The sequence below is a fragment of the Colius striatus genome, chromosome 7 (assembly GCF_028858725.1).
Source record: "Colius striatus isolate bColStr4 chromosome 7, bColStr4.1.hap1, whole genome shotgun sequence".
NCBI classification, from domain to species: Eukaryota; Metazoa; Chordata; class Aves; order Coliiformes; family Coliidae; genus Colius; species Colius striatus.
Genome location: NC_084765.1, coordinates 36,329,767 through 36,350,693, shown reverse-complemented (window position 1 = coordinate 36,350,693; position 20,927 = coordinate 36,329,767). Strand labels below are relative to the sequence as shown.

The following is a 20,927-nucleotide window of genomic DNA, read 5'->3' as shown; positions in this document are numbered from 1 at the left end:
AATACTAAAAAAGCTATGGCTCATTTATACACAGTGTGTACTACTTTATCATGGAATAAGATGAAAATCTTGTTCTCTGTTTATTTTTCTCATTACTTTCATGGTACAGCACAAATGCCTACAGTGAAAGTAAGACAAACACCTCCGAAAATATTAATGACTTAAAGGGTCAAAAACATGTGAAGAACAATTGCTTTCCAAGTGTTTCACTTCATACTAATCTTCCAGGAAAGGAGCATGAAAAGATTTTGCCAAGTATGGCATGAAAGCAGAGCTCAGGGATGCTCAGGACATTTTCAGTGTCAGGTCCTGATACAACATACATCTATATTTGCATGTATCATCTTCCATGTCTGGCTGATTAAGGAGTATTGGGGGAGATCCTGAGAGCAGAAGAAACTGATGCGGGAACAGAATGTACTAATATATTACAATGAAGCCTTTTACAAATGGATGACAAACTATTTTTGTTGATCTAAGAAAAATATTCAGTATAGGAAACCTCATTAGAAATGAAAAACATCGAGACAAAATGTGTACAAGCTTCAAGACACAGACAACTAGTTACAAAATGACTTTATTATCTCAGGGAACACAGCACCATCAGCAACAAATATGCTGCTTGCCTGTATTTATATTCCAAACAGTGTTGTTTCCCATAAATCATTATTTCTACATTTGCCTGGATTTTCTTATTCTTTTGTTTCTGAAATAAATCATATCCATGAACACATAGCAGCATGGAGCATGCACAGGCTAAAGCACTCCTTTCAAAGCTATCTAGATAGCCCACTCTCTGAACATCTTGACTTACATTGCAGTGACATCCTCAAAGCACCACCAGCAATTCACATGCAAAATAACTGGTTTTCTCAAAAAAAACCACTGCCTGTGCAGCTGGAGGCAGCAGGTCCATGGCTGAAGGAAGAAGAATAGCATGAGCTATCGTGGGTGCCAGAAGAGCACGTGATGTTAGCAGAGAGGGCTGAAGCTGTGAGGAAATAGTATGATGACTGGCAGCTGGATCAGAGGACAATCTCTGCTGACCGAATGCTAGTCCCTACAACATAGACTGCAGGTGCCCCACAGGGCATTTTGGGTGAAATACTTCAGAAATGCTAGGAAGCTGGACTTCAATGGCACCAGGATTTCATTCTTGCCATTAAAAAGGCATTGATTTTCCCCTTTTACCTGTTTCTTCCAGAAGATAAAGCAGTTATGTGCACATTCTCTCTCTCTCTTTCCTTCCTTATTTGGAAAGATACAGGGGAAAAATGATAAGTAATACTGAAAATGCTATTAGAAAAAGATTAGAAGTGAGAAAGGTTAACTAGTAATATTGTAATAAGAAGAGCTGCTTTATATGTGTATATATAGCTCAGCACATGCTAAAATACTCTGCAATTCACCAATCCTTCTTTTGCCCAAAGTAACAACCAAGCTGGGACAGGTAAACCCCAAGCTCCCATGCTCAGGTGCTGTGAGCCAAAGTTTCCTCATCCCTCCGTTCAAGTAAGCAAGTCTTCTGCTGAGCTCCTCTGCTGTGTTACACTGATCTGGCCCCACCAGAGCCAGTAGACTGCCAACAGCAGCAGATAGTCAGCCCTCTTTAAAACTATAGGTAGGTACCTCATCTCTTTTGCTTTGAAATCAGATTTCAAGTGAGAAGCAGCCAGGGAAGATGTAAAAGGGAGCAGTTACTGCAAGGACAAAACTGCTGCAGCAGCTGGGATGGAGCAAGCTGACCCATCCCATTTCTCACCAGCAGCATGAACATGAGCCCCTGCATGGGAAACAACAAAGGAAAAGGGCATTGAAGCTCTTTTTAAAAAGAGATTCCATTTCTCTGGCTTTTTTAAATTCTGTGATTCTCTTTGCTTTTTGCCCTTCATCTATTTCAGGTAGCTGAGCAAGGGGTTTTCCCCTTCACTCACAGCTGGAAATAAGAAACCTACAGGAAAACCCATGTTGCCAGCAAGTGGCTCAAAGACTTCCCCAGCTGGGGACTTGCCAGGGCAGAGGGATTACAGTAACCAGCATCCACAGATTTGCATAGTCAAAGATTGTAATTGAGGAATAAGCAATAATATCATTATGCAAATCCCTGGGCCTTGAGTGGGTGAAGACAGAGCTCAGTATACAGCATCCTTAACAAAATAAACCCATGCTGATGATGAGGCAGCACAGGGACAAGCACAACCAGGGAAAATGCTGAATGGGAAGAAAAGGCACCGTATTTCATGAGCAACTAACTGTGCTCAGCCCTGAACTCTGGCAGCTGGGACACCTCCTTCCCGCCTCTGTATTAGATATATTTGAGCTCACAGTGCTCTTCTGGGTCCACGGTGAGTTAGATGGCAAAATGATTGCCTGCAACTGAAGAAAGGCCATAGAAGTATATCAATAAAACTACATCCTTTCATGTGCTACGAGTGAGCTAAGCAGCCATTATCACAGTTCCTTTCTTATTTTTTTCTTAACCCTTTTCAACCTCTTCATCAGCAGAATTGAGTTCACGGAGGTGTATTTCATCTGGTGGATAATTCTTCGTCAGCTCCGCTTGTGAACTTCTACTTCAAGGTCAACAAAGGTTACAGAGAAATGAGGAGTTCAATTGGCACATTTAAAAGCAATCAGAAATTACAGCAATATTGTTTCCTTTAAAATACCTGAAATACAGCCATGCTTTCAGAGGGATTCTGTTCAAGTCTGTCATGCTTTATTTTCCACAATATATGGCTGACTGTGCACCGGCAACTCATTTCACCTTGATTCATGAATAACTGTCCCTTACTTCCTACTGTAAATACAATTCTAAACATATGGGAGAGAATTTATAGTGAATTAGGGTTGTACATTATCACTGTGATTAGCTGCATTTGTTACCCAGCAGATGTCTGGGTAGTAAAAATCCCCCATGAGTACAGTATCCTGGAGTTTCCCAATTCTTTGGTAACTGGTCCAAGAATTTCTCGTTCCTGCTGTGCTCTGATCCTGGTGGCTCTGAGCAGATGCTCGCTGTCTGCCCATCCCCTGCAGCACTAATCCCACTCTCCCCACCCTGCGATCCCAGCAGAGCATCGCGCTTCCCTCGTTTTTCTCTCTCCTCCCCAAAAAGCCTTCCCGGAGACATTCATCATTCTCACAACACCAAAACACTCTGACAAGCTGAGCCAAGTACCTCCCAGGTGTTGTAGCACTGATTACCACCAGAGTTACACATTTGACGACTGATCTGGCTGTAACTATTTATGATACTGGTAATGCCATTATAAATATCAAGATAATGCTTGTCAAAGATCTCAGCCTGTGTCTGGCCCCTCTTTCCCTGGGCACCTCACAACCCCATGGTTAGGGAAAAGCTGTGTTCCAAGAAAAAAAACCCTGAAGAGAGACACAGTGAATAACTGGTGCAAAACTGAAGTCCACAGAGATCAAGCAACTTCCAAACCATGGAAGACATACGGTACTGCCCTGAGAGCTTTCACATGAGCTGTCACTGACCACTTTGCCAAGCGATCGCTTGATGTGAGCCCAGGGTCCATCATGGTTGGAGCCCACTTTGTGGGACCAGTGGACTCATGCATAGTGTAACTTGGACTTAGCCACTTGACATTTACCTGCCCTGGAGCTCCAGTACATCTTAGTTGCTCAACACTTCATACTTTCTGTCTGAGTCCTAGGTGACTCAGTTTTTACCTCAAACAGCAGTGATCTTGCAGATACCATGACCCAAGCACAATCTTAAAAAAGTACAAGCACTGAATTTCCTTCTGGCTCTCAGACAAAGCTTTCAAGAAAACAAATGCTATCAGACAGCATTTAAATTCTTGTCTCAGCACCCCAAAAATAGTCTTCAACCTCTTCTCTTCGATTGACATACAAGCAAACCCTCACCATCAGTTGTTTGCTTTATGCTAGTACACCTGCCTTTAACTTGGAACACCAGATTGGCACCTCTCTTTCTATTGGTACAAAAGCTACAAATACTAATCCACCCCTCTAGCAGAAAGTGGCATTTTTTGCATAGTAAAAAAGTCTAAACATAGAGTAAATTAATTTATCATTTACTGACCTGTTGTTGTTCACTCACTTCCACACAGCATGGGGTTTAATTTGCAGGGTAACACTAACATCCAGTTCAGCCTCTCCACACCAGAGTCATGGTTAAGAGGCACATTTTTAATCCACTGCTTTGGAACCTTTGAAATAAATACCATGTGAAGGAGCTGAAACTCAACAGAACCAATTCACCAGAGCAAGATTTTCAAGGTTCTGATTGCATTAACAGACAATGTATAAAAATACATACCTGCATGTTGTCCACATACCCTTTCTTAACTGTTACCTGGCAAAGTCTTCAAAGCAGGGCTGCTTCCAGGAATTAAAGTGCCATAAGGTGAGGAAAACAGTGAGGCCTGCTTTATTGAACAGTCATTAGCTATACTAGAAACTGCATTGTAACATTAATTCTGCAGCTACAACAAGTCGGTCTTGAACAGAATTAATGCATGTGCACACATTTGCTACACAGCCATAAATTCTAGTAATGCAGTTTTACGAGCCTCTTAAAAGGTAACCATTGAAAACAAAAAAAATCTAGCAACAGGAAAGGCAGGGTAAAGTTCAACAGCAATATTTCATCAGCAAGACAAGGAAAGAAGACAAATGACACAACCTACTTGTTTCTCCCCTCTCTCCTCACCATTACTTGAGGAAAAACACACAGCACAACACAGATTTGTTTTATTGCAGTAAGCACGTCAGCCTGGCAGGACAGCAGATCAGGAGGATTTTTCAATACAAGTAGAGATTTGTCTGCCACTAAAGCAGAGTTTACAGCAAAGGTTTTCAACAGGGAACTGACTCCACATCGTCTCCAAGGACAGGAAGAGTAATTAGCATTTCTCTAGTCTCTCCTCCAGATAGGGCTGCTTTACTGTACATAATTCCCTCTTTTACCCATTCTGGGAGATATCCACCACTGCAGACAGGGGCTGGAGCCCCATCACACGTTGGGGGACAACATGCAGAGGGCACATGGTATGCAATCTCACAATAAGCAGGGAAAGGAGAGCAATTTTGCTATGAATAGCAGGATTTGACAGTTTTCTTTAAGCATCAGCAATCAGAACTGTGTTTTTACCCGAGGAGTTCACCCAATTATTTTCATCCTTAATAAATGAAAACAAATGCTCTGGTTGCAGAGACTGCCCTGGAAATGCAGCTTCCACAAAGCCCACCACCAAAGCAAATGGGAGTCGTCTTTGTAACCTTGCTGCTTCCAGGGTGGTGATTTGGGGACGGGTGAGAGGAAAGGTCAGGTCCTTAAGCACTGTCAAATTCACATATGGGACAAGGAGATCTCAGACCTCAGGGGATTTTTTTTAACTGGGGCCAAAGCATCAATGTCTGAAGAAAATTCCCTGTGTTTACTGAGGAAATCTAGTTAACTTTGGGAAAAGACAAAATCTGAGCCTGTACCTTATGTCCAGAGACTTGCCTAGTGCCTCAGAGGACTATCTCAAAGTCCACAGATGGATGGTGTGGGATGGCAGCAAGAAGCCGGATCAGGGATGGGTAATTGCTGCCACAAAGCTCTTTAGAACAAAAGCCTCCAGCCTCAGCAGCAACCGTGTCTCCAGACACCTATGATTTCCTCAACTCTATACTGTGTTAAGGCTCGTGGACAACTTCCATGGGCTGGTTTTGTGCATGCCCTCCCCACATCCACTGCTGGCCCAGTAGGATACCAGCGATACCCAGTGGTACCATGCACAGGCCATGCAAAGCTTGTTTTCTGGTGCTGGGCTTATCCAGGACCATTAACTGGTCTTCCTTGAAAATCTTAGTCTACTGCTCTTGGGAAGAACTAGATATGGATTTTGGAAGAGCTTCATGTCTCCCCTGCAAGTAGTTTGTGCAATATTGCAGAAAATAAATAAAGCCAAATGGAACTTACTTATGGGGGCAGTTTGGCTGCTGACAGCCCACTTCTTCCTTTTTTGAAGATTTTGCTCCAATTTCTAAGTGAACATTGCAGATCTACATAACAGCCTGCAAGATACTAAGTGGTCCATGGTCTCAGAAGTCATCTGATGTAACCAAGCTTGCAGGAGAACTACTGGCAAAGCAGCACTTTGCAAGATACAGTGCTCTTTCCTGAAAAGATTAAGAAAAAATAAGATGAAAGAATGCACATATTCATAATTACTTCTACAGGTGCTTGTCTTTTCCCAAAGTGCATATCGATACAACTGACCTTTCTTTTCAATAGGACCATGCTGGTATGGCCAGGCTACTGGCTACTTTCTCTTCTTCCATGTGTAGAGTCAGTGGAATGGAGTCAGAGGACCATCTCAGAGGGCAGAATATGGCCTCAGGGTCCAATATTTTGCCTGTGACTCTTTTGTACATCAAGCAGGGCCATTCATGAGAGTTAGATCTGAAATAAAGTAATTCAACCCATACAACTGGTTGCCTTGAGCAATACATTCAGTGAAGCAGAGAGATCATGGGCTTGGGTCTTGGTCACCAACAGAGTATTTTAAGTAGGAGCTTCCTTCTACCTTGAGACTGAACAACAGTATCCAGCAGCTACTGTAGCTGCTGCATCTTCCAGCACAGCAGAGACCCAGACAAGGTCCATATACGCTACCTCTCCAGTTTCTTGGCTGAGCAACGTTGTGCCAGAGTACTTAGGATTTTTTGGCATGAGGCTGGTCACACTTACCATTTTTAGGACAGTTCTTGCTCCTGGATTCATGCTGCAAGATAAAAACCCAGAGGGCACTTCTACTGGTAATCAGGAAATTGATGCAAATCCATGCTAACATCTCCAAAACTGAAATCAACACTAAACTGTGAATCACAGTCCCTCCCAAAGGGACCTGTGATGGTTTTCAGCCTGACACAAAAGCACCTGAGACTGGAGCTGATGACCCAGTCCAGTGTACTCAGCACTTCCCATCCTGACCCAGATTACTAAAGTGATTCATTAACAGCTGTTATGCAGTAGAGATGAGGAAATCAAGATCTTACATTACTAAGTTTTCATGTAATTGTTCATTACTCATATACGTCCTTTTTCTGTGGCCGCTCCTTTGCAGCCTCTGATGCTGGATTAACTTCAGTGGTAGGCTCTACCTTTGTTTCAATACCTGGAATTTTAAGACAACCTGGCTTTGCAATTAACAAGTCAAAAGCAGCAAATTAAAATCATACAGAGATCCTAAGCAAACTGATTGCCCGTTGATAGGTGACTATAAATAGTTACCTATAGTACTGACTTCAAAGGAACAGCGGTTGCATAAACACGTAAGTGAAATAGATACCAAAATATTAGTCATGACCTTGTTAGAACAGTTGATATGACAAAACTCAGACATGAAATAACCTATAAAATGAAATATTATGATTAGTGTCAAGAGCTAATCTCCCAGCAGCCCAGATTGTGTGGTGCAAAGCAGCTTTTAAAAGAAACCCAACAAACTAATTTTTCATTATCTTCTGCCATCTTATTATTTCACAAGTGAGAAATCCATTAGCAATTCTGCCAAGAACTAGATAGGCTGCTTAGTTATCTAACACTGAGACACTCACATCCCATGGCTATCTTGATGTCCCTGGAAAAGAAAAAGGAAAAAAAAGAGAAGCAGCAACAGAGTAATAAATGATTATAACTTTTCACTAAAACTTAGGACACTGTAATTTTCAAGTTTATTTGGTATTATATTTAAATGAACCAAAAGGTAACATTGTACAGTAACTTTATAAAATAAAAGTATTACATAGTACATTAACCAAAGCCCCATTAAAAAAAAAAAATCCTAAAAAGTCATTTGGGAATAGATTCTGCTCTTGCTCTTCTGCACACAAGATCTATCGAGCTCATTTCAAGCAGCACTCTTGTTTTAGGAAAAGCAAATGGGATTTGCCCCCAAAATGGAGTATTTTTAAAATAATTCTTGCAGTTTCCTTTTATCATGTGTAATATATCAAGTTTATAAGGCATAAATACGAAAAACAGTTCAATATGCTCATCATTATTTTAATTACGTAATACAATCTAGGACACTTTTTTCAATCACACCAAGGATTACAATGTACCTATAGCTTTAATTTGTTTATTTTATTTTTTTAATACAAAAGTCTATCATATAGTATACAGTATATTCTAGTCAGTAACTGGTTTACAAGGTTCATCATGATATTCTTGCAGGTTACTGTTGTCAGGATTTCACCTAGCTTGGATGAGTTCCTGTGTGACCTACTCTAGGTGGTCCTGCTCTGGCAGGGGAGTTGGACTGTATCATCTTTAAAGGTCCCTTCCAACCCTTAAGATTCTGTGATTCTGTGAACCAGTGCAAAGTTCCTCCTTCCCAGTCTGCTCTCCTCCAGGGGCAGCATCCTACGGCTCCATCTCCTCACTGATTTTAAGCAAAGAGCTCTGTACCAGACGTTAAACCCGCTGGGAACGACTCAGGATGTACATCCCAGTGGTGCCCAGGGGCTGATGGAGGCAGTCAGGGAGCAGAGGAGACCGTGAGGCAGTGGCTCCCGGAGGTATTTGCAGAGTGGGGAGGCAGGGAGCTGAGCTCTGCTTTCCCCACTCCCCTTGGGCTCCTGGCACAGTGGAGTTGCTCCCAGAGGCTGCAGGAGACAAATAAAGCCCCAACAGGGAGATCTGTGAAAAAACAGTCTGACACGTAGGGAAACCACTGCCCCACTGGAGATGGGTGCCACTGCCCGCTTGTGCAAAGTAAGGATGGGCAAAAGCACCTCCATAAACTAAGCATGGATGCTTGGGATGATGAGTGCTTGGGTTGGGCCAGCTCCACATCACCCACAGCTCCACAACCTGCCAAATCCTTCCCAGGATTTTGGGCACCTCTAATGCAAGGAGATTCATCCGGTGCCAGCTGGATGAGTCTTGCACAGACCAAAAAAATGTCCCTGCATTGACAAAACAGGCGTCCTTACATCTCTAATGCATCTGTGCAAGCACAGCCCCAGCCCCCCCGTAATCGATAACATCTCCTGAGCCCTTCTTCCATCTCCACTTAGATATTCAGATATTTTCTAAAATCAGATTACTGAGATGCAGCAGAGGAAGCACTGATGATTTCAGGTTGGGGAGCAGCAGGGTCAGACAGCTTGTACCAGCGGAGGTGGGATTGGTGAAGGTGAGGGTTCTGCCTGGTGACTGTCCTAACACTCATCCTGCCCTCCAGGTATGTGTCACCACCAGTGTGGACAGACAGGGGATTGACCCTGTTCCACCCCAGGGCCACTCTGCTCTTCCCAACAGCACCTTGTGCTTGCTATCATTGGGCCAAAGAGGGGTGTAAAAGGGATTTCTGACACTACTTGGAACCAGGACCAGATATTTTTTACATATACAATCAGCCTAAATTGTGCATAAGGTAAACTGCAGAGCAATGCCCTCTGGAGTGTATTCACATGTCTAATATTAGATATCGTACTGGCAGCTCTGAATCGCCCCTGGAGGTTTCTCTACCTGTCTATATTTACTACATATGAATCCTGAGCTCCTGAACTCAGGTGCTCTGAATCATACCATAACTGAAAGCAGCCTAAAATAGACAGTGTGAATTGCTCCTTCCCTGCTGTGACTCCATCCTTCAGCATCTGGGAGGAAAGAGAAATAATCTTAGTATTAGGACTGGGCTAAAGCTACAGAACTTGGGTCAGGATTAGGGCCAGGCAGGTGCAAATTTTGGCCTAGGGGCTTTTCATTGTTCTGCATTTGCTGATGGGACACCCAACCCTGTGCTTACACTCGTTTTTCTGATAGATCAACCATCCCAGGAATCACGTATCACTAAATAACACACAGCACATGAGCAGCACATAAACAGCTCTCCAGCTGCAGGGAAGAAGTGACACTCATCTAAAGTCACAACAAAGCCTTTGCCTCCCACATACCCTCTCCTCACTGCTTTTTTTAAACCAGCCAGAAACAAACAGCAAGTGCAGCACATCCCAGAGAGCCGGAGGAACAAGCATCTGAGCCTTTCCCAGCTGCCATGTCATTGTGCAGGGAGGCTTCTCCTGAAGAAACCGAATTACCCTACATAAAGAGCATTCACTAAAAGAATCTCCTTTCCCTTAGAGGACCAGCAAAATCACATTACTTCCTGAATTATTTTCTTTTCTTTTATACTTGACAGAAGAGTAATACTGTCTGGGTGTTTGCTTTCACTAACCTTGAGAGGTAATTTCTGTCATAGCTTGAGAATTCCTTTGAACTTGCTATTTGCATTTGGGATAAAGCATCAAATGGACACTTCCCATGGGATACAGACTGCTTGCTGTCCAGTAGAGTCAACCATAATTCTTAAGTACATTAACAAGAGGGAAGCAAAAGATCTCCCCATGCTGAAAGCATTGCATTAACAGCAAATTCCTGCTACTGCTAAAAATCTGTGCCCTTAATATAAGTGCTCAGTAACCACCAGCCCTGCTGTTTGAGGAGCACTCTGAACTGTATAGAAGGCTTGCGGGAAAAGAACCTCCATTAGTACCCATTATGCTGTGATTTATGTTATGGGCTTAAAATAGCAAAATTAAACAGCTCTATTTAATCTACAGTCTAAAAAAAGGCACGAAGACTTTGTGAAAAAAATTATACCGTTCAGATTACATTTCCAAGAACTTTAACAGAGCGTTGCTTTGATTTGCCAGCTTTTGCTTGCTGGCAGGAGTGAAACTGAGACAATTTCACTGTCTGCAGAGGTAAAGAATACCCTTTTGGCAAGGCAAGTTTGCCAGCTCTATGCAAATGTTATTCAACAGAAGCAACTAAAATCTCTTGTGATTGCTTTAAAACATAATCTTTTTGGTCTGCAGCACATTGCACTTAGATAAGTACTCAGTGATGATAGAGTGGGTCTTCGGGCAAGACCAAATACAAAGAGCCCTTTTTAGTCTGCACATAAGAATGAACTCTGTTCATAGCTACACAGTCTGCTTTCAATCAAATGATCATGAAATACATAAATACTATAAAATAAACACAATACATTCAGAGTTTTCTACATTGTAGAGAGCTTTAAGACTTTCCCAGCTCCCCGATGTAATGCACGTAGAACATTCCCTTCTATACAGTGCTACCTCCAGGTACCCATACCTCCATTAAATAAATGCAACATAGCTCAGGCAACCTTCCTCTTTTGCCTGGATTCTCATCAGTCTCTGATTCTGTAAAACATCATATTGTTTCTTTAGGAAAGAAGAAAGATATTGCACTTTTAAAATCACTTAAAAATGGAACTGAGTTCCCATCACCTCACAGTCGGGTATTTAAAATAACACTTCAAATCAAAAATGTTTCTCTAGTTGTTTTATGGATTGCCTACATTTACAGCATTCTCCATCAGGAATATCCTCAGAACATTCTTCCTTAGCTAATTCCTTACAGTTTCGCCATCAGACGTTTGAAACACAGCGTGAGCTGAGATACACGTGGCCAGGAGTCACAGGGGTTGTTCACAGGTTCAGGATTTCATTGTACAAATGGGAACTACAATGACCAGAATAACTGTACAAGCTGCTGCTGTTATCAAGGCAGCTATCTTGCAAACCTTTGCTCTTCTGAACTCAGCTTCTTTGCGTTTTAATAAGGAATCGTATCCAGGAGTATAAATATCTTCCATCCAGTATTCTAAGTTGTTTGGGTTTAAAGATTCTTGAGTCTAAAAAATGAAAAGGAAAAAGTTGTTAATTGTCTGGGATGTGTCAATGAGAAAATAAATAAATAAAGCAGATGTGTCTGAAGGCCTCCCAATGGCATCTGGGCCTGCTGTCAAGATAAAGTGGGTTATTGCCACTTCTCACATCCCTTCGACTCCTGATCCCAGTTCCTGATGAACTGATGAAAGTTGCAACAAAATACTGCAAAAAAAAAACCCAACAACCCTGCAACAGTATAATTATGTTGCAAAATCCCTCACATAGCTCTGATTTGTTGGAAACTTCGTCATCTTGCATGGCATTTGAACAAAATCTCTTTAATCTGCTAGAAAGCAGAGATGTCAGCAACTACCAGTCTGTTACTGCTTTTTATATTACTAAAGCCCAGCTGATGAGAAGGGCTCTTAACATATATTCCTCATACACTACATTTTATACAGCTAACCCTAAATTTGCTGCCATAACTGGCTTGCAGGCCACAATTGCCCAGCTCCAACTAGCACCAGGCAATTTGCAGCCTCCCTCCAGAATGGCAATGGCAGGAGACACTGGTCCATCATTCCATATACTCCCATCCCAGTAGGAATACACAACCACTGGCAGATCCCACACAGAGCAGTTGCAAGTAGGTCGCAGAAATCATCCAGGACAGAGCAATCTTCACCTTTGAGCTCTATTTCCAGCTCCTATCCTCCAAAAATCACTTGGATGTGTGATGCTGTCCTTGCTTTAGGGGTAGGAGGAGAAGGCGAACTGGGTATCTGGATTACAGTTTGGTACCACACGTTACTCTGGATGGTGTCCACAGATGAGTTTGTTTAACCCTAATGGAAAACTCAGTATTTCCCCAGGAAGCAATACTTTGCTCATTGCCAAAGTCCAAGTCCCTCTGGGTTGGTGGTGATTTTAAGAGTACATTTAAGAAATTAAAGGCTTTGCCTTCTCATTCCACACGGGTACCCAATGAAAAAAGTGAGGAAAATCTGAATTGGTCAGAAAATTAAAGTTTATCAGTGTCTCCATTCAAACATTGTGGGTTTGGGGGTTTTTTTAATCTTTTAGATTTTTCATCCTTAGAATTTGAGCTCTTCAAGCTCTTCATTTCCACCTTGCCTGTTTTTTTTTCCTTCATTCTTTTTATTAGGAAAAATGGAGGAAACCCAAATACTGGGCATTATATTGCACTTGCCAGTAGAAAGGAATAAAGCAGAAAGGATACTTTGAAAAATGACAGCCTTTTCTTGAAGCTATCTCCTGTGTCTGGGGCTCCAAAACTCCATTTCTTTAAACATATGAAAAAGATTCCACATAAAAATGTTTCAGAATACCCTAACACACACCTTTTCTGTGCTCATAACAGGCTTGATCTAAAGCCCGTCGGACTCCACACAAAGAAACTCCAGATGACTTGAGAGGGATTGGGGTAAGCTTTTAATTGGCTAATTCAGATTTTGTGGCCATGAGCTACTGGATGAAATCTTGCTTTGCCTGAAAGCAGTGTTTGCTTTATGTAAAGAAGTACCACAAGAAGTGATTTTATAGCTACCCCAGAAATAAGCCATTAAAACTGAGCAACAGTTTTAAGGTCATTTAATGGAGATCTCTGTGAAAGCACTAGTATGCTGAAACAGACAGCATCAGCCCAGTCTGAGATTGTACCACTTGGGCTCTGAATGACCTCTTCCAGCCTTCTGAAAAAACCCAGCAACCTCATTTCTAAAGCCATCAGAAAATGGCCTGACAGTGTTTTGTCCCAGTGGATCATCATACGGAGAGCAAAGCGGTAAGATCTCACACAGACCCACACCTGGGACAAACTTTGGCCTGACTAGCTTTGCAATTTCTGCTTCAAAGGAAAACCCAGCAGACTTGTCAAATACCAGGAGAAATTTTAGATAAACAAAGGCAGAAAACTCCCAAAGATAGCCATGCTATGCTTCAAGGAACAGTTTTGGACCTTTCTGCCTTGGTATTGACCTTCTAGCTACTTCAGAAGGAAGATGCATTATTAAAAAGGCCCATTACTGTTAATCAGCTTCCTTTCCCATTTCATTGCCAGACGTAGGAATGTTCATTAAAGCATAATGTATTTACTTTCAGTTCTAATAAACTTAATCACTGGGAAAAAAAACTCCCACTCATCAGTCTGTGTCTATTTTTTAAGTTTGTCAGTAAGCTCTATTATAAAGTCTAGACATGGGCTTTGCAGAGTAGATGCAATTCTGACAGTCCTTTTGGAGGGAGAGAATCAAACCAGTAAAGTTTTATCACCTTTATCCTAAAGATAAATGATGGCAATAAGCTGATTTCTCTGGTTTGCTCACAGTCATGGAGAGCTGCTTACAGGGAACAAAACAGCCCTATGAGAAGCAGATGAAGAACACTTCTCCCAGGGGAACCTTGCTTCCAAATATCACCTCCCTTGTTGCCTCCTCGCAGCAGGTAAGGGCTGCTTTGCAACTGCCTGCTGCAGAGGAATTTCTTTCAGCCTATCCCTACTCTAGCATAGTCTAGAATGCCAGGATTAGGAATTTAGTAAGCCTTCAAATGCTTTTTAAGTCCCAAAAAGCAACAGGCAGCTGAGGCAAGATGCAGCTTTGTCCCTGTGCTCCCCTGGTTTCTCTCCAAGTGCGCTTTAGCCACAGCAAGGAGCAGGAGCTGGTGAAGACAGGACGGTTTGCAGGAGCCAAGCACAAATTCCTGCACAAATGCTCACAGGAGTTGTATTACAGCATGGTGTGGGTGATAGCTTTAATTCCAAAACAGTTAACCTGGGGTCCTGAGGCACGGCAGCTTTTCTTGGGCTATCTTAGTCTTTCTCAAAGCCTTCCAATGCTCTACTGTGGCTTAGGTCAACAAGTTTGTAGCTGTGTTAGGAAACTCAGCATTGAGCCATCAAGAGCTGATGTGGAGCCACAAGTCTCAGGCTCTTGCACACCACCTTCCCTGCCAGACAAGCTTTGGAGACAAGCAGATTCCCTGCTGGAGTATGGCTGCATCACTCAGAGTGCTGATCACAGAGCAGTGTTAGAGCAGCGTTAACAAGCCCTGAGCTGTACATCAGTGTACTCCAGCTGCTTCCAAACCTGTGACTGAAGCAGTTTGCTCTGTTGTGCAGCATGCACACACATGCAAGGAGCCCAAAACGCCTGAGGTCCGCACTGTTCCCCTGTCTGTCTCTGCGTGCTGCTGTGTAAATGCATATTAACAATACACAGTGATCTGTGCAGCAGTGTAGATTTCATTCTGTGATGCATTTTGTGTTTCGTGACCAATTATGATTTTTTTTGGTCTTTACACTTTTTGTGTGGCATTCTTCTTGCTCCTTCTTTAAACCTGTCCTTGGATATTTTCCTCCCTAGAAGATACCTTGTGTTTACCAGGCTAGACAGGGTAACCAACAATGACACTCAGTCCTGGGTCTGGGCAGTCCATTCTATATCAGGATTGTTTCAAATACACCAGAGTTTGGGAAGAATTAACTTTCTCTGTTCTACTTGCTACAGAAGAGCCTGCACACTTCCAAGATGAACTAGAACAGAAACAAAACATACCATTAGCTGATATGCTCTTCTCATGGTTTCCAGCAGCCACTTCAAAGCTGCTACAGTGATGTGTTTCAAAAACAGTCATGCTATTGAAAATCTTCTACAAGTATTTTAGGTCTCATGATCCTAGCAAAATGGAAAAAGCCCCAACACTTAAGTTTGCTGTGAATAATTCAGACAGAACAAGGATGGAAGTGAAAGCAATGCCAGCTCCTACATCACTCTGCCTTGCTGCAGTTAGGGACTGGTTCATCTCTGCACCCTTTTACCTCTCAGCCCTTCTTTAGAGCTACTAAGATCACAATGGCTTAGACATCTCTCCATTGCAGAATAAGCTGGTAGCACCCACCTGTCAAGGATCACCAATCAGCAATTAAACATCCACATTCTTCTTTTTCCCTGGCCGGAGAGGACAGGGATCAGCAAGATTAGTGGCTCAACATCAAATAGCTCCTTCCCGAGCTATCCAAATCCCCTCTTAAATACATATTCTGGCAACATCCATTTGCAATCAAGCCATTCAGATTAAACATATGGGACTCACTTGTAGATCCAATGCTGCAATCTTGCCTTTATCCCCCGAGTTCCTTGTGTATTCCTCTATGGTCCATGATGGCTGGGCACGTTTCACTTCAGCCAGCTCTGTCAACCTCATGTCTGTGTAGAGCGGGTTGCTTTTCATGTGTGACTTGAGTGAGGCAGGGTAAGGATGAGGACTAAAGACTTGTTCAATCAAGAAAGCATCTTTTGGCTGTTTAGAGAGTCTATGTGGCTGTGGGATTTCATATTGCCTGTCTGCCTGCAATAGGGTTCAAAAGAATTTGAGAGAAGAAACAGGACTATGAGGGGGTTAAATACAAAGGACAGAGATATTTCTTTCAGAATCACAATATAATAAAAGTACCCAGCTAGGACAAAGGTTTTGGATTACCTTAATCCATTCACCCACCTTTTTCTCACTACCAGACCGAAGAAGTAATTTATAGACACAACTCCATGTTCACCATAACGTGAGCATAAAGCTGATGCAGAGGAGGAAATGTAGGTTTTGTACTGTTTACAGATTATAAAACTGTACTGAAAATGGCCCTGGCATCCACAAAAGCCTACCTGGTCTGGAAAAGCTAAGACATCCTTGGAGGTTTCTAGATTTTTGTTTCCAGATCAAATCTTAACATGAAGAAGTCTTGAGGGAAGCCTCCAGGTAGCATCCCCTTTACACTGCACCAATGATGGGACCAGTGTCAGACACAATCTACTGCAGGAGCGAAGGAGTTTTAAAGTCAGCACTGCGTCCTGGGCAGATCATTGTACAGAAAAGGTAAGGTTTGGCCTTACTAAGGGTAACTTTCTTCCTGTTCTGCAACCTACTAATAACCCATGGTTTATGGTTTCTTGTTCACTCAACTGCACTTCAAACCTCTTCCTCTCCTTTCTCAATCCTTCTCCGCTTTCATTCCCCAACATAAAGAGGCACAGCATGCCCATCATGTGGCCCTGATTGACAAGAGAATTGAAGGACTCTCTCCTCTGTCCATGAAACAGAAACAACTGCCCCCACCAGGCACAGTTTCAACTGAGCAGCAATCAGAGCCCAACGTGAGGACGGCCACGACAGCCATACTGTGAAAATGGCAGCAGGCAGCTGTTGGGATGATTGGGCAGAGCTCCTCTGACCAACCAAAACAAGACCACAGCTACAGTGCATTTCCATAACGGGAGGCTTAAGACTCATTTAAATGACCGTGAAAGTCAGATATAGAGAACATGACTGAGTTAGTCTCACAGCACATGTACAAGGATTCTTTTCTTGAGGGATTGGAATCCATGAATCTATTTTGCTGGCACTTAACGATGCACATACTTCTCAGATAACAGCCATCACAATGCAATTTCAAAATATCCCTTCTAAAACAACCACTAGAGAACTTCCATTTTCCCCACACCCTTTTCACCAAGTTAATTACCCTCCCTCCTTATATCACCACTGATGATGAATGCCATCACCTTCCAAAGACGTCACTCACATTATCCTTCCTCCCTTTTCAAACGAGTAAAGCTTTTAAGGAACAACTTGACCATATTGCAGCTGCATATTGGTACAAAATCACTCAGTCATGATAACAATAAAGACAGGCATAATACATCAGGGCAAAGGCTTGCCATACCCTGAGGCTTGCGATGACTGTGGAAGACATTCATAACTGGGTTATTTTTAAGTGCTTATTATGCGAATTAAAGTTGAAATTACCTCTTTAGATTTCCTGTGCCAGTCTTTATTTTCTCCTCCATCTCTCTCTTTCATCTCCCCTTCTGTAATGCCAACTTGGTTGGTGTAAGTAATAGCCCTCCAGTCTCGGGGAGAGTTTGAAATACTGGCTATTTTGGATTCGGTTGCACTGTTTTCCTCCGTTAATGATCTCGATGACCTCCTAGTAAACAAGCTTTTTTTTAAAGCTTTTACACGAAGACTCTCACTGTTACTTCCACTGGCATCTGAGCAGCACCATTCCGGATTATTCTCCAGTTTGCCTCCGTGAGGAGTATTGTGGCACTGAAATATCTGCGGGGAGTTGCTCTCATCTGACGCAGCCTCGCTCGTCAAAGAATTGAGATCAATTTGCACGCTGACCTTCTCTGGCTGCTGAATTTTTTGATCCAACTTGCTTAATTTTCCCAGGACTTGGGAGATTTCTTCTCGGACGCCTGAGAGAGATTCCAGTTTCTTCTCTATTTCACCAATCCTCAAAACTAATTTGCAGACGCTTGTTTTTAGTTCATCATCTGTGTTACTTATATCTGCCCGGACCACTTTATCCAATTTGTTACAGGCACTCCCGTTGGAGATTTTAGTCAAATTGTGCTCAGGCGAGCTCTCACAGTCTGATTTATGCACCTGAGACAAGGAACCGGTGCTGTTGTAGCACGAAGACTGCATCACTCCCGTGGACCCGCTGATACTCATGTCATCCAAAAACCTGAAAATGTCACTGATGTCATCGCTCACAATTTCAGAGTCATCATCCGACTGCTTGAGAGAGTGCCGCTCTCCATACTTGCCTTGGCCTGCTGCACACAAATCCTTGCACTTCTTGTGGTCCAGAACTTGCTGCTCTGTCTGTGTCCCTACACTCGTGGTCCTGTCAATGCTTAAGATCTGAACAGAAGTACAATTAATGCTTTTATCCTTAAATTTTTTGACCGGCTCGTGTTTCTCCACGTCTAGAATGGAAGGAATTTCCTTGGGTTTATGCCCATTTGGTTTCACAGCACAGTTTGCCTGTATAATTGTTTGCTGATCCTTCACGTTTAGGTAGGACTGGTGCCTGTCAGCTGAAGGAAAGTTTGGAGATGGGTTGTTCGAACTCTGGTACCGTGGCTTCTCTTCAGACGGCTTCCTATTAAAAAAGGATCGTTCAAAGTCAGGTACCTCCTCAGTATTTAAACTCCAGCTTTTAGCTGGCCACGCAGTTTGCTTGGTTGGCTTTCCAGTCCACTTTTTTGTGTCCTGGGGCCCAAGAATAGTAGTTGGGCCAAAATACGTTGATGCTTGAAGATCGTCTAAACTTTCATGCTTCACTCGCCTTTTATCTGGTATAGGAGAATAAACTGGATTCAAGTACTGGCTGCTGTATGGCATTTCAAAGCTGTGGTTGAAGAAAGCCTGCTTAGAGCTCTCTTTCCTGTTCTGAGGCTCTCTGTGTCCATCTTCTGGCTTTTTGTTGGATGGTATTAAGTTGGGAGATATTGTAATCAGATTATGAAAATCTTCTTTGAATATATTTCTTTTCTGGACACACGACTGCATCACAAACGGCTCGTCGTTTGAAATGAAAGTTTCTTTTATGCCTGCAGTTATAGGCAAGGAGTCCTGGTCTGAAATAGATTCATTTTCAATGTTCATGGGGAAGTACGTACTCTGCATCTCACATGGTGGAGATGTGGCAATGGAGTAGGACGCCAGCGCCTGCAGTCTGTCCAAAGAAGCAGCCCGGCCCTTCATCTCCTTGTTAACGCCAAGTAAAAAGTTGGGTTCTGAGGAGGGGACAAACTGTTGACAGTCTTTGCAGTCCATCTTTCTGCATTTTGAAGACCTTCTGACTGGAAAGCCCCGGCTAAACTCCTGGTCGTTCAGCTCACAGTTGGGCACGCAGTCTGCCATATTGCAGATTTCCATGTCAGATCTACAGGACTCGAAAGACTCTTTCTTCTTCACTTTTTGCCTTGCAACTGGAAGCTTCTCCTTGGCCACTCCCCCATTCATTTGTATGAGGTTGAATATTGTTACTATATCTGCTGCAACCATGATTTTCTTTGATTGCTGATTGTTTACAGTGCATCTCATTTTGTCTTTGAACAAAGTCGCTGGGAAATTAGGATCTAGGCAAGCGGTGTAAAACAGCACGCTTCTGAGCTTGGCCAACTGAGATAAATCAAACCTCGCACATAAGGACTTGCAGAGGTCCTGGTAAGAAACTGTGTTTTGCTTCGTGTCCAGCTCCTCCAAGATCTTCACCAGGAAGAGTGACGATTCCTGGTTGGACTCCATGGCTCAAGCGTGTATTTTGTCGTTTAGCCTGGAAACTGTGTTCCACTTCTACAGCAACACACAACAGCAAACAAAACATGTTGTAAGTCACCCACAGATAATATTCAGGATCTTGTAATTCAGACACAGATGGGACCTGACTCCCTAGACATGCAGTTGAGGGCTGGCTTCTAAAACCCATCCTCATGTTTCCAAACTCCAGGCTGTAATCCTAGCATCAACGAAATCAATACTTAAATGGAATCTGGATTTCATCCAAGAAGACTCGCTTATGTTTTGGTATCTACGAAAGGGAGCAAGTGAATAAAAAGCAGAAGTTTTGGAGAGGCTGAACTAGTGGCAGATCCACAATCCCAGCCTGCTTGCTACTGGGCTTTCAGAGAAATTCTTACCAACTTGTGAGAGGCTGAAAGTGCAGACATATCAAATTGTTTGGCAATAATTCTAGCCCCAGCCTAACCAGAAATGCTCTACCACACCATGACAACCCCAGCTGTTTTCTTGTCTGTCTGCAAGTTGCTCTCAGGAACATTTTCCGACACTAAACTTCTGACGTGTTTTCAGAAGTTATCTGAGCACATAATTACCATCTTGCTTATTTTAAAACATTCTTTTCTCTTCTGCTCTGAATTACCTCCTCTGGATACCATGACACTTCTTCCAAAAATACCTTTTCCTAAGTTTATGATTCAGGAATGAAAAAAGCTGCTGGTGCCATGCAAAAATAAAATTGTGTGAGTCCCATTTCAGCTGTAAAACGCAAAATCTAGAAAAGAGCAGAAAGAGTTAAGGAAAAAAAACCCAACCCACTGAATCTTGACATCAATCCAGCAGATGCTAGAGGGCTGGCTGCCAATCAGGGAGGATTTGAAGACCGAGAAATATCAAGGACAGAGAACATCCTCCACAGAGATGTGCTCACAGACAAACCCAGAGAGTGAAGCTCTATTCACTAGCCCAAAATGATGGGGCAGAGGTGGAGAGCAAAGGCTGCACATTTGTGTGAACAACAAGAATAGCTCAAACAAGCACAACTAATGCTAGAAAACAATCCTGGGAAGGATTTAAGCCCCTGTGTTCTCATAGATGAAACCAACCTCTAGCTATTAGGGCTT

The 20,927-nt window shown here is 42.7% G+C and overlaps 1 protein-coding gene across 1 annotated transcript; it reads right to left on the bottom strand.

The window, feature by feature from the left end:
* Nucleotides 1–11,519: 11,519 nt before the first annotated feature.
* On the bottom strand, nucleotides 11,520–19,812 carry MINAR1 (membrane integral NOTCH2 associated receptor 1). Its single transcript, XM_010206568.2, has 3 exons — nucleotides 17,515–19,812; nucleotides 15,808–16,062; nucleotides 11,520–11,717 (listed from the first exon to the last, which is right to left on the bottom strand). Exons 1-3 carry the CDS (start codon nucleotides 19,810–19,812, stop codon nucleotides 11,520–11,522), a joined length of 2,751 nt encoding a protein of 916 aa, XP_010204870.2.
* Nucleotides 19,813–20,927: the final 1,115 nt, after the last annotated feature.

Excerpts from the sequence above, each read along its gene's own strand:
- MINAR1 (XM_010206568.2), bottom strand. The coding sequence starts at position 19,812 with ATGGAGTCCAACCAGGAATCGTCACTCTTCCTGGTGAAGATCTTGGAG. Across the intron at positions 16,063-17,514 it reads GGCACAGGAAATCTAAAGAG|GCAGACAGGCAATATGAAAT; the intron begins GTAATTTCAACT and ends ACCCTATTGCAG. Across the intron at positions 11,718-15,807 it reads TTGCAGCATTGGATCTACAA|ACTCAAGAATCTTTAAACCC; the intron begins GTGAGTCCCATA and ends TTCATTTTTTAG.